At 42.1% G+C, this 14,348-nt stretch overlaps 1 protein-coding gene across 1 annotated transcript in view; it reads left to right on the top strand.

The window, feature by feature from the left end:
* Window positions 1-14,348, top strand: part of EVC (EvC ciliary complex subunit 1) — a 178,656-nt gene that overhangs the window by 142,573 nt on the left and 21,735 nt on the right. The window contains exons 14-17 of the mRNA XM_082263110.1: window positions 1,778-1,887; window positions 4,790-5,000; window positions 9,121-9,327; window positions 12,502-12,646. Coding sequence (XP_082119236.1) covers window positions 1,778-1,887; window positions 4,790-5,000; window positions 9,121-9,327; window positions 12,502-12,646 — 673 coding nt within the window. The remainder of the gene's footprint in view (window positions 1-1,777; window positions 1,888-4,789; window positions 5,001-9,120; window positions 9,328-12,501; window positions 12,647-14,348) is intronic.

A 14,348-nucleotide genomic window follows, 5' to 3' on the forward strand; every position in this document is an offset into this window, starting at 1 on the left:
AGACCTTCATCTAAGCTTATGGTCTCAAGGTTCAGTTTCCACCTTTTCCTGTCAGAAAGCACTCTATTAGATCTGTGAGTGTTTTTCATCATCAAGCATCTGTTTCTCAGATGTGAAAGGCTGGCCCCTGGTCTTCTGTTGTTTTTCTTGGGCCTGGTAACATTTGTTTGTCATGTTGTCCACCCCTCAGTTTAACTGCTTTTGACACCCAAAGGTTTAACAACTTCCTGGGTTTCTCAGTGGATGAGAATGAGCTTTTATTGGAATCTTTTAAGGGACACAAATCCCACCCATATATGTTTATGATCACCCCCTTATTACTGCTTTGTTACAAAACTGAGGTATGTTGGTAGTGGCAGGAGTTATCCTTGGCTGGCCTACAGTTTTCTTTTGTTGCCAGTGTCTGATCCTCCTGTAGCTCACAATATAACCGGAAGGGGAAGAACTTTCTGTGTCCCTCAATAAATTTCAGAAAAAGGATTTTACAGTGAGTAAAAATATCCTCCTGCAAAAGAAGCCTTCAAACTGTACACACGACCAGTTACTGGCAGTTTAATTACTTATAGTTTGCATTTTCTCAGTCAGTTCTTTCTATAGCAAGCTAATGTGCTCTGTGGCTTCACAGTCATACCGCTACATATGGAGGCAATATTCCCAGTGACAAGGCTTTAATCACGCAATGAACTTTAGAGCAGATGGTGCACCATCTTGTCATCCTGACGCTGTCCCTGATGCCTTACAGAGGTAGAAACTGAAAACCGAAGAAAATATCCTTGTCTTCAAAGTGCACCTGTCACTTTGCTGCAAACTATATTCTGCAGAAGGGGAGGATATAATAAGCACTGGCAATGTTTCCCCTCACTTTTCATCCCTGTGACACCAGGGCAAGAAATGAGGAGAAAAACTGTTACTAGGACAAAAGAATAACCCTTTGCAAAAATATAAAAAAAAAGTTTTGACTGAAATTGTGCTTCAAACACATCTGAAAAACTGTTAATTAGAACTTAGTGAGTTGTAACATCAGTACAGATATACAAATGACTTGGGACCTAAAGTGGAACTGAATATTTACCATAGGTACTCTTTGTCAAGCTGCTTAACATACTAGCCCTTCAGTTGGTAAACTTTTTTGTGATCTGAGGTCAGACTTAGCAGGAAACAAGTTGGACTGTGGCTGCAAAACCATCGTTTTTTATGAAAAACATTGGTCCTTATCTGCAAGGATAGGCCATAAATAATGGCAGTGGAGCATGCTGGCATTGATATGGCAGGTAAAGCATTGAAAATCTGTTATTTCATTACACTGTAATGATGGATGTGAATTTACTAAAATACTTCAAATAAACTTTAAAGAATTTAGAATTTGTGAACATAGTACATATCTTAATGGATATATGTACAAAAGCACTCGAAGGCTGGCCATACACTATACAATTTTCTTGTTCAACTTTCCTTTAGCTTTACCAAAACTATATAATAAGATCAAACCTAAACACTTTCATTTTTTATGCAATTAGACAGACCCTTCCACTACATAGTTGAAGGTAAATCTAAAGGAAATTGAATAAGAAAATTGTATAGTCCAGCCTTAATTGCCTTTAATTCTGATATTTTGCCATAAATCATCAGCTTATTGTTTCCATAGATAGTAACACAGGTATAAGTGAGTCTATTAGCTGCATCATTGTCATAACTGGCTCACAAAATGGCTTTCATTTATTTTACTTATGCTATATGAAATACGTTTTGTTTATTTTACTTTTTGTTCTTGTTGCAGCTATGGTCACGAGAGCAAGCGCTGTCAGCCATGCTTGATAAATATGTATGTGAGACACAACAGCAGATCATTGGAGATGTGTTAGATCGGTTAACTGGCCTTAGCGAGGAGTAAGTAATCCTTAAAGAAACATTTGTCTTCTGGCCTCCCCATATTAAACCAGCTTGACACTGAACTCTAGGAAGTTGGTAAAGGCACTAATAAATGCAGTTCTGTGTTCTTTAACACCTCCTTAAAGGTCTTATTAAATGCAATCATCATCCTATTCCCAGTTGGAAATGTTGTATCCTTTTAATTGCGATGACTAATAAAATTCATGTTTTCACTGTAGTATTATATGTTGCATGGTGCTGTTAAAGTTCAGCCTTCTCATTTTTAGATTTATGTTCTTTTTTGGATTCGGTAACAAGGTTACCCACCAATAAATTATAATATAAATTACTTAAGCACTTCTAAGCCTAAAGCATAACCTGCATACACAATGAGCTTATATGTCAGCCTCACGTACATATATAAATAAGTTTGGACATTTTCAGTTAATAAAGCACTAATTCTTAATTGCAGCCAATCTGAATTCATTCTGTTCAAGTCAGACTGGTAAATGATGGATTCTGATTGCTTGATCTAGGTTATGAAAGAGTTAGCATCCTTCTTTGGACATGCTGCACCGTATTAGGTATCATGAAACAATGCACATATTTGCCAGCACACCGTGGATCATCAGACATCACAAGTGCAATGTTTTGGGTGCCACGTAAGATCCCTTTATCAGGCATGTAATAATCATATTATTTGTCTGAAAACGGGGTCCTGCGTGGCTTCTAAACATTGCACTTGGTCCTTTGTGATGGGATCTTTCTGCAATAAAAGTTTTGGACGATATCTGATGATCCATGGTGTGCTGGCGAATATATGTGTTGTTTCATGACAAGTTCAGTTTCCAGCTGGCCGTTGCTACAGCACCCGCAACAGAAGAGCCTGTGTCCAAGAACGTGTGCGATGGGAATATGGACAATACCTTGTATTGGGTATCATGCCCCACACTCCGTGCTACAGATGTTATGACTCTCCGGCTAGTATATACAGTGCCTTGCGAAAGTATTCGGCCCCCTTGAACTTTTCGACCTTTTGCCACATTTCAGGCTTCAAACATAAAGATATAAAACTGTAATTTTTTGTGAAGAATCAAAAAGTGGGACACAATCATGAAGTGGAATGAAATTTATTGGATATTTCAAACTTTTTAACAAATAAAAAACTGAAAAATTGGGCGTGCAAAATTATTCAGCCCCCTTAAGTTAATACTTTGTAGCGCCACCTTTTGCTGCGATTACAGCTGTAAGTCGCTTGGGATATGTCTCTATCAGTTTTGCACATCGAGAGACTGAAATTTTTGCCCATTCCTCCTTGCAAAACAGCTCAAGCTCAGTGAGGTTGGATGGAGAGTGTTTGTGAACAGCAGTTTTCAGTTCTTTCCACAGATTCTCGATTGGATTCAGGTCTGGACTTTGACTTGGCCATTCTAACACCTGGATATGTTTATTTGTGAACCATTCCATTGTAGATTTTGCTTTATGTTTTGGATCATTGTCTTGTTGGAAGACAAATCTCCGTCCCAGTCTCAGGTCTTTTGCAGACTCCATCAGGTTTTCTTCCAGAATGGTCCTGTATTTGGCTCCATCCATCTTCCCATCAATTTTAACCATCTTCCCTGTCCCTGCTGAAGAAAAGCAGGCCCAAACCCCGATGCTGCCAGCACCATGTTTGACAGTAGGGATGGTGTATTCAGGGTGATGAGCTGTGTTGCTTTTACTGCAAACATAACGTTTTGCATTGTTGCCAAAAAGTTCGATTTTGGTTTCATCTGACCAGAGCACCTTCTTCCACATGTTTGGTGTGTCTCCCAGGTGGCTTGTAGCAAACTTTAAACAACACTTTTTATGGATAGCTTTAAGAAATGGCTTTCTTCTTGCCACTCTTCCATAAAGGCCAGATTTGTGCAGTATACGACTGATTGTTGTCCTATGGACAGAGTCTCCCACCTCAGCTGTAGATCTCTGCAGTTCATCCAGAGTGATCATGGGCCTCTTGGCTGCATCTCTGATCAGTCTTCTCCTTGTATGAGCTGAAAGTTTAGAGGGACGGCCAGGTCTTCGTAGATTTGCAGTGGTCTGATACTCCTTCCATTTCAATATTATCACTTGCACAGTGCTCCTTGGGATGTTGAAAGCTTGGGAAATCTTTTTGTATCCAAATCCGGCTTTAAACTTCTCCACAACAGTATCTCGGACCTGCCTGGTGTGTTCCTTGCTCTTCATGATGCTCTCTGCGCTTTAAACGGACCTCTGAGACTATCACAGTGCAGGTGCATTTATACGGAGACTTGATTACACACAGGTGGATTCTATTTATCATCATTATTCATTTAGTTCAACATTGGATCATTCAGAGATCCTCACTGAACTTCTGGAGAGAGTTTGCTGCACTGAAAGTAAAAGGGCTGAATAATTTTGCACGCCCTATTTTTCAGTTTTCTATTTGTTAACAAAGTTTGAAATATCCAATAAATTTCGTTCCACTTCATGATTGTGTCCCACTTGTTGATTCTTCACAAAAAATTACAGTTTTATATCTTTATGTTTGAAGCCTGAAATGTGGCAAAAGGTTGCAAAGTTCAAGGGGGCCGAATACTTTCGCAAGGCACTGTAATGTGTTCTTGACTTGCTCCCATACCACCAGCTTTTGGGATGCTCTACTCTCCTTGATGGTGTGATGATGATGTGGGCTGGGCACCCCAAAAAGGCTGCATGAGAGGGCCAGGATAAAATCATTTATATTAGTACAATTAACTTTATACCTATAGAAATGAAAAGACTTTCATTTTAAACCTTCCAGAACATCGAAATATCTATGTAGCTTAAGTGTGAAAATGATTTCTTGTTTTTATGTTTTCTGTGTTATCTGGATCTGCAGTAAATTGTATCCAATGAATTCCATCTTGCCTTTCCCCAGGTCCCACAGACTCGCAGTACAGAGACACAAGTTCTTGCTGAGATCTGTCATGCGTACGCTTTCCCTTCGAACCATTACCATGGCAACTCTCACACAGATGAGGATGTCCAGAAAGATTGTCATCGTTCAAGAGCTGAAGGAGCAACAAGCCTTAGAAAAGGGCAAGTGGCACTTACAGAACGAGGAGCAGTGGCAAACCCAGAATGAGATGGTAAGCGTACATGGCTGCATCCCTTAATTACAGCACTATGGCATCAGTTGTGTCACTTGAGACAGTGCTAGATGAGGAAAGGTCCATCTCACTCAGTTTAACTCTTTTGGGTTTGTCTCTAATTAATTCCTAATCTATCAGAAACTCCACATATCTGACTGCTAACTCTACAAAGCTAACCAGTCTTAACCAGAATTCATTCTATAGTTTGTGTTACTATTAAAGTGTTTACCTTAAAGCAGGGGTGTCAAACTCAATTTCATTGTGGGCCACATCAGTAGTATAGTCCCCCTCAGAGGGCTGGTTTTTGTCTGTAGCCCACCACCATTTGAATTTAAGAGTCCCCCACCCTCCCTTACATCACAGTGCATTCCCCTTACCATGGGCTGCTGCTGGGAAGAAGCTGGGGGCGGAGCTGGGAAGCCGAAACTGCAGGACCTGGAAGTGGACCAGAGGAGGGTTGAAGTCAGCTGCCAGAGTCTGCTGAATGCTGAGACCAGTGGACGCCGAGATGATGGGGTGCTACGGCTGCACAGGGAGATGCAGGATCTGTAGAAGGAATGTTGTCCTCCTCCCTGCTGCCACCTGCTAAGATGGGGGGGGTGGTAGAGATGAGCCTTTCTGCGGCTGCTTGGGGAAGCACAGGATCTGGTAGAGGAGTTTTGTCCTCTCTACTGCCATGTGCTGAGACAAGGTGGGGGCAGTGATGAGGGAGGTGCAGCAGCTGCAGGAGAGGTGCAAGGGCCATATAAAATGGCCTGGGGGGGGGGGGGCGGATTCGGCCCGTGGATCTTGTGTTTGACACCAGTGCCTTAAAGGATTAGTTCACCTTTACCAAAAAGAAACTGCCTATGCAGGTAAGGGATGCCCACAGATAAAAACTATGCAACTTTGAATAAAGTTGGATAATGCTCTTGCTATGGGTGTATGCTATTTAAATACCTGACTCCCAGAGATGGCACCACCCCATCCTGCCTTCTTTCTAGGACATTGTTAAGACTCTCCCAGCCATGTATATGTTGTACACACTATCCTGCGTAGAAGCATCGCTGAGCTCAGAGATACTGCGACAGGGGAGAGGGAGCATATGCAAGGGAGTTTGAATTGTCTGGGTATGTCTTAGCAACATCCTAACAACAGGACAGGGTAGATGGTGAAGTTTCTGGGAGCTTTTTGGCCAAGCTTTGGAAGGTACATAAATGGCCTACATTAATAGGAAGGGCATTGTTTACCTTTGGAAAAAGTTGAATGGTTTGTTTTTATATTCAGGTGCCCCTTACTTGTATAGGCAGTGTTTGATAAGAGGGAATTAACCCTTTAAACCCAAACCAGTGTTTAGACTATGTAGGCAAAAGCATTAGGTTTTCTGTAATTCCCCACCCCTCTCCAACAGCATACACAAACTTTTCCTTCGCCCCCTGCTGCTCCATTCAGCACCGAGGAAGTATCTCGGATTCACAGGTAAGGAGACACATGTAATTAACCTCATGTAACTGTTGTCACACAGTGAGTCAATCACAGCTGAACAAAGCATAAGCGCTGTCAGAACACAAAGGCACAGTGAATGAGATTGCTGCCCTAACATTGCTTGTGTTAGTATGGCGATCTTTACGCGTTTACTGGGCTTAAAGAGGTTGTAAAACTCCAAAAAATAAAAAAAAAATAAAAACCTGAAAGACAAAGACATCATGAGGTAGTGTGCATCGCATACTAGCTCATTATGAAATACTTACCTTAGAGCAAAGCCCCTGCAGCGGCTCCCACACACTGCTAACACGGCCGACATGTTCACCCATTTTCCTTCCGGGTTTGCATCCTCTCACCATCTGATTGGCCCGAGCAGCGATGATGATTCGCGTGGGAGCCGTCATTCTCAGCACAGGGCTCTGATGTCACTGGCTGCATGCAAAGTAATTATCTCCTAAACAGTGCATGTTTAGGAGATATTTACAGTACCTATAGGTAAGCCTTATTATAGGCTTAAGTTACAGAGAAGGGTTTACTTCCTCTTTAAGGGACAATTTTCACTAGTTTTTTTTTTTTTTTAGTTTTTTTGGTCACTTGTTTCATTTTAATATCATGATTATATGAGGAGTGGTTTTTATGGTTATATCTACAACATACTAAATCATGTTACTGTATTATGGCCTGTAGATATAATCGTTTTTTAGCAAGGGTTCCCTGAGACCTGACATTGATTTTAAGGGGTGCCTCTGAGGTGAAAAGCTTCGGAAAGTCTGCTCTAAAGGGAGCTGTTGGTGCAACTACTCCATTTCTTGTTACAGGTGATGGGATAAGACATCATTTACATCAGTTACCCAGAATCATAGAATTGCATTGTAAGGAGCAGCAGTGGCACTACAAAGCAAAAAGCAGGATCCATGGGGAGAACCAATTGGTGCACTGGTGTAGTGTAGCAATTCATTTTTTACTGAAAGGTCTGCTATTGCATTCATAGTTTAAAAACCTTTAAACATCAGCTCATTGGACATATGGACATATTTAGCTAGGATAGCCATTACTAAGCAATATATCCTAAGCTCGGAGTAAGTAGAATGGTTGCTGGGGGGCTGTCTCTCCTCTATCTTCATTTACACTCCTGCGTTACCCTAACAGCTACCTTCAGGGTCGGCTTCTCCCTCTGGGGCAGGTTGCTATGGACATTTCAGGGATAACATAATACTGAATGATATCCTACACAACAAGAATATACAGTGGGTATGGAAAAGAATCAACCCCCCCCCCCCCCTCTTTAAAATTATCACGTTTTGTTGCTTTGCAGCCTGAAATGAAGACAGATAACGTTTTTGTTTTATCCAGCCGTATTTACTCCAAGTGAAAGATACACTAACATGTCAGAAAAAATAAAATAAAATACAGTATCCCTGAGTTGGAAAAAGGATCACCCACCTCTTAAAAATTACTTGTAAACTCAATCAGGTGTAGCTAATCACCTTCTCAATGGCACAAAAAGCCATTTTACTTTCAACTGTGATCAGCTGAGGTCATTTTGATCAGCTCAGCATGAAAAGAGCTTTCCCAGAGCATTTCAGTCCATGGTAGTGCAACTGAAGCAAACATTCAACTATGGGTGGGAAGGCACTGTCAAAATATCTCTGGGATAAAGTGATTATTTTCTATACCCACTGTAAGTTGGTGAAGAGAACAGTAGGTCATAGATCCCAAGGCTAGGGCAAAGCAGAACATGGCATAGAACACTAATGTAGCACCCTCCTAGGTAGGTGCTAAGTAAAAGCATTGTTTTGCTCCATCTGCTTATCAGGGGAGCCTGATTGATAGTTTTGCCTGTTACATGTGTCCATGTGTGATTCACTTGGTCTGAGGGAGTGTCCCCACTGTATCCAATAGGAGAACCTGTTCAGCAGTGGAGGAAACCTAGCCAGTGAAACACAGGATTTGTAACTGTCCCAGTGGGTTGGCACAGAGAGTGGTGCATCCTGGGATAGGTTATAAAAGCCAAGGGCACATGTGACAGGACGTCTTTGGCAGGAAGCAGAGTCCCAGGAGGAAAGTGACGGCGGTCTCTCCTCCTGTCAGAAAGGAATTGGTCACAGGCAGTCGGCCTAGTGGACCGGACGTGTGGGGCTGAGCTGCAGGGTCCTGTTGAAAGCTGACGGTGGAGCAGTGGCAGAGAGTACTGTGAAAAACAATATCCGTGAGTACCAGGGAACTTGCCAGGGGTCTGCCCAGGAAGGGGACCACTCCAGGGAGAGTCAGTGGACAAAGGCCAGCACACACAGTGGGTCAGAAAGGGGGTGCCAAGATAGACCCTGGACAGAAACTTAAAGTACTGTTCATCATTTAAAACCTTCACCTCAGTGGCAAAGTGAAGCAGCGGCCTCGCCGCACACACCACAGATAGATGTCCTCAAGTTGTCCGTTGCTATGGGTAACCCAGGGGAATCCGATTTAAGCAGCTCCCATGGGGGCAGTGCTACACTAAGAAAAGATAGAATGACTTAAAACAGTGTATCATGTTTTATAGGACACTATGGATCATTTAGAAGGGAATGGAATAGGATGATAGGACAGAGCTGCTCTCTGTAAATGTCAGCTCTGTTATAATGTTATAATAAATATCCATTTTTCCCTTGAGCAGGAAGCTCATATCTCAGAGGAGGAAAGCAAGCTGGAGGAGGAAACTTGGCAGGCACGCAGTGACTTCCAGCAGCAACTACTTTTAGACCTGACAGAAGCCAATCATGGGATTCGCCAGCACATGGAGCGTGCCATAGGACAGAGCCTGATACACCATGCACAGCAGGAGGCTGCCAAGGGCATGATAGAAGAGAACAGTGAATTTAAGGTGATGCTTCTGTTCAACCTGCCCAGCGCTATATTTTTGCTTTATCAACACAGTAGGCAATAGGATGCAGCGATTACCTGTGAATTCTGATGATGGGGGAGTCTCCTTGCTGTCAGAATACATTGAAACAGTGGGGAGGATTCCCGCATACATGTGGGTTGGGGGAATCGGGTCAGTTTTTTCATTCAAACCATTAGCTGAATGAAAAAACGAACGCATGTGTGGCCACCTTAAGTGGAACAACCTGTCCTGCACACTGCATGGTTGGGATAGTTTATGCAGTTTTTGCAGCAGCTACATTTTTTGATGTTGGCAAAGCTGTCCAAGAACTGCTCAGACAGCTTTGCAAAATCTAGATACATGCCAGTCAAGTCCAACTAATGGAGCTTCCTGTGATGGGGTGACGGTGCTATTGCACTTCTCCTGAATTTGTTTTTTAAAATCCTTTATTTAAAGCAACAAAAATATTAAAATAATATAAAGCAATTGCATTCCTTAAAGTGATATTAAAGGTTGTCTTTTTTCTTTTTTTAAATAACAAACATGTTATACATACCTGCTCTGTGCAGTGGTTTTGCACAGAAAGCCCAAATTCACCTCTTCTCGTGTTCCTGCCAGCGCTCATGGCCCCCCCTACCGAGTTCCTTCAGAGCAAGCAGCTTGCTATGGGGCACCCGAGCAGGCTTGCTCCCGAGCCACTGCTGTGTGTCTATTCACAAGCAAAGCTGCGGTAAGGCCCGCCCCCCCTCTCCTCATTGGCTCACTGGCTGTGATTGACCGCATTGGGAGCCAATAGCATGCACTGCCGTCTCAACCAATGAGGAGGGAGAGTCCTCAAAGAGCCGAGGCTCTTGTGCACATCAATGGATCGCGATGGGGCTCAAGTAAGTACAAGGGGGGCTGCTGCACATATAACGTTTTTTTACTTTAATGCATACAATGCATTAGGGTAAAAAGAATGTTTGCCTTTAGAACCAAGTGCCGAAAGCCAGCAGTATATATACTGCAAGTCGGCTCTGTCCCGTTAAATGACGTAACCATACGTTGTTTCGCGGGACCGCTAGTGGGAGCCACGCACACATGCTGATTGGCTCTAGGGAACCCACGATCGCTCCCCGTGGAGACAGAACACCGGTCTGCCATTGTAAACACGGCAGACCGCTGTTCTGTCAGTAATAAACACAGGGATCCTGTGTTCCTCTTATTTAGAGGTCTCGGTGTTCATTCAGCAAGCCCATTCCCCACACAGTTAGAAAGCACCCCCTAGGAACACATTTAACCCTTTGATCGCCCCTGGTGTTAACCCCTTCCCTGCTAGTATCATTACAGTAACTGTGTATATTTTTAGCACCGATTACTGTAGTAATGTCACTGGTCCCCCCAAAAGTGTCAGTTAGGTGTCCGAGTTGTCTGCCGCAATGTTGAAGTCCTGCTTAAAATCACTGATCGCCGCTATTACTAGTAAAAAAATAAATAAAAACGTAAATGAATAAAAATTACATAAATCTTTCCCCTAGTTTATAGATGTGATAACATTATGAAAATAAATCACAGAGGTGATCAAATACCACCAAAAGAAAGCTCAATTTTTGGGAAAAAAAGGACATCAATTTTATTTGGGTACAAAGTCGCACAACCGCGCAATTGTCAGTTAAAGTAATTCAGTGCTGTATCGCAAAAAATGTCCTGGTCATTAAGGGGGAAAACCTTTCGGTCCAGAAGTGGTTAATCACACAAAAATGCTCTCTTATCCTAATATACAGTAGATTTGTATTGTATACAATATGATTTTCAATTATTGCATCATTATTATATAACAATACAAAAATAAGGAAAATAAGAGATAAAGCGATTTTAGTTATATATCCAGTGAGTCTGCTCAGTTCAATACCTTAGAATCCATTACAGATTAAAACTGCCATATTCGATTATATTCTGTAGTATAAGGCTTCTTTCACATGGTCTGCCTCCGTAGGCGGATCCGTGCTGCTCAGTGGGGATTGATACACAGATCCCCGCTGAGCAGGAAGGTGACCGCTCCCTCTCCGCTCTGTGTGCGGAGAGGGAGATGTCAGAGCCCCGCTGCTCTCTATGGGGAATTGGATGAGAGCGGACCGCCTGTCCGCTCTCATCCGATTCCATCCGATCCCGTGGAAGGATGGAAAATAGGGTTTCCATCCGTCCGGGTTTCACGGACAGAATCGGATGCGGGTGTCAGCGGACATGTCACCGCTGACATCCGCTGCCCCATAGGGAGGCATGGGGGATCCAATCAGATCCGCCTAAAAAACTGACAGGTGGATCAGATCGGATCTCTCGTGTGAAAGGACCCCAAGATGTATGTATATGGGGGGGGGGATATTGGGGATGTTCCTGAATTTAAAGCAGAACTAATGGCACTTTACTTAACTTCTTTCTAGCAATCTAGGTCCATCTTCTCCCCGGGTGCCGGTCATTAGGCATCTCCATTGGCTGATGCGGGATGATGTAACTCCTGCTCAGGGGTCAGTCATCTGGCACACAGGGACCATGCCGATGGAAGCTGACCTGCGCATACATACCCCAGTTTACTGAGAGCTCAGAAGACTGTGAGCAGGCAGGTAGATGCATTTTATTGCAGAAGAGGCATTGTGAGTCTCTAGAACAGCCTGCCTCATCACAGTCTTTGTAAAATGCCTTCAGTTCCATTTCAAATCTATTTACAAAGCGTGCATCCTTTCTTGGCCATAAAAGGCATCATTAGACATCAGACTGGTGGTGAGATGCTTCAACTGCATTTGATAATTTAAAATATCACATTGTTTATGCATATAAAGAGATCAGTTAAAGGGATTATATTCCTCATTTCTCTGTGATTTCAATAGACCTTGCCTCTTTTTGACAGATTATTACTGTAATGATGAAGGTGAACATGAATCACCTTGACATGTATGTAAACATCTAACACATCGCTCCAGATGTCAAAAGGCCTGTGGTGTTCTATTTTAGGCTTGGAACCCACTCTGGATGGTGGAAATAAATAATTGAACGCAGTCCAGATGGTGTTTTTGTACTTGGTCTAATTGAAATCAAGGTTCCGGACAGAATTTTGAAGGGAATTTTCTTCTCCTTCTCCTATCTCATACTGAATGCAGCTTGTTTTCTGTATTTAATGTTTCCGACTTTGGATAACAGGAGCGTCTGCTGGAGGCTGCAGTGGAGAGCGTGTACATCACAAGCAGTAATGTGAACAATCTGGTTCAAAGCTACTATCAAAACACAGAGCAAATCCTAAAGGGTTATGAAAAGGAAAAGAGTAAACAGTTAAAGGCCATAAAAGGTAATTTATTGGTGGAAGATTATGTGTTTAATTATTCTCTAAGATAAATTTAGATCAGAAATCCTTGTCTGATCATCAATAAAGTATAACTAGGGGCATTGCTTTTTAATTTTGGATAGGGTGTAGAGGGATTAGAACTCCTGTCAGGTTTGTTTTGCTGTCTGTGCCCCCATTAGGGAGATTCATACTCTCTATTTATCCTTTTTACTGTTATCAGCAAAAGTGGAAGAAAATCCCAAATTACCAAAACAGGAATAGAGGGGATATCTTCTCATGGGGACACTATTTCTGGTAACAATCAGGGATTCCCTCACTTTGGAGGTATTTACATCTCACTTCCTGTTTTGCTTATGGGACAGGAAGTGAAGGGAAGTCTTCCCTATGGGACACTAATGGCAAAAACAAAATTTACAGCCGCTATTCCAACACTCCTTTCCTCTATCCAAAATGCAAAACAAAGTTTTCTTTTTGTTCTGCTATAAAGTGGATATATGGAAACAATAAAAAATGACATTTCTTTCAATAGCATTAACACAGAGGTTTTTACTTTTCTCTGTAAAAAAGTATAACTACCTGTTGATTCTGCCAGTTGATGCATTATTGTTCCTTTACCAAACCAAACACTGCAGAGGGTGTGTGGAACAATTACCTTTTATTTATAGGATTTAAACATTTTATTTCAAAAGAAAAAAAATAATATTTCTGTAACTGCAGTGTTAACTGGAGTTTTGCGCTTATCTGCTCTGTGTAATGGTTTTTCACAGAGCAGCCCTGATCCCCGTGCTCCCGGCCCCTCCCTCCTGCAGCTTGCTATGGGGGCACTCGAGCCGAGCTGCTGCTCTGTATGGCCATTCAGACACAGAGCTGTGGCTCATCCCCACCCCCCTCTCTCTCTGCCAATGACACCGACTTCTGTCTCAGCCAATGAGCAGGGAGAGTCTCGGACAGCTGTGGCTCTCGTGCAACTTTACTGTATCGAGATGGGCTCAGGTAAGTGTTAGGGGGGCTGCTGCACACAGAAGGTGTTTATCTTAATGCATAGAATGCATTAAGATAAAAAAAACATTCTGCCTTTAGAACCACTTTAATTTGTTTGCTTCTTACTTGAAATCCATCAAAAAGTTAATCTAAGTATACCCTGTCCATGGAGTGACAACAATTTGGATCAGGCAGCACTACACCCAATGTGTGAAAAAATCCCCATCACTGCAGCTACTTTTAAGACATAGATGTGTAAAATAAAAAACAAAGCAGCGCCAAGTATAAATATTACAGTGTCAATATAAAACATTTTGATATTCCAACACATAAAACAATGTGAAAAAATAAAATCAATTTTCTATTGTATCGATTGCATCATCCACAAAAAATGTGCAGCACTCATAAATAAAATTAATAGTTAAAATAATGTTCTTCCAAATGATGACAAAAAAACACAATGTTCCACACGGTGCTCCACTCAAAATGGAAAGTTCATTGGTGCTCCATCCACAGTGAGAAAGTGTAAAGATGTTCTCAATACACCCTTTGGACAGCATAAACTCACTAGAACACAGGTAAATTGCACCCAATTAAAAATGAGGGTACAATCCTCCGCTCCTCTAGACTCACAAGGTTCCACTCACAAGAAGAAAGGGGATGATAGAAAGAAACTTATCACGTAAAACTGTATTACTGTTTATTAATATGCATAAAGATCAAA

The sequence above is a fragment of the Pelophylax lessonae genome (genome assembly GCF_965119305.1).
Source record: "Pelophylax lessonae genome assembly, chromosome: 1".
In the NCBI taxonomy this organism is placed as follows: domain Eukaryota; kingdom Metazoa; phylum Chordata; class Amphibia; order Anura; family Ranidae; genus Pelophylax; species Pelophylax lessonae.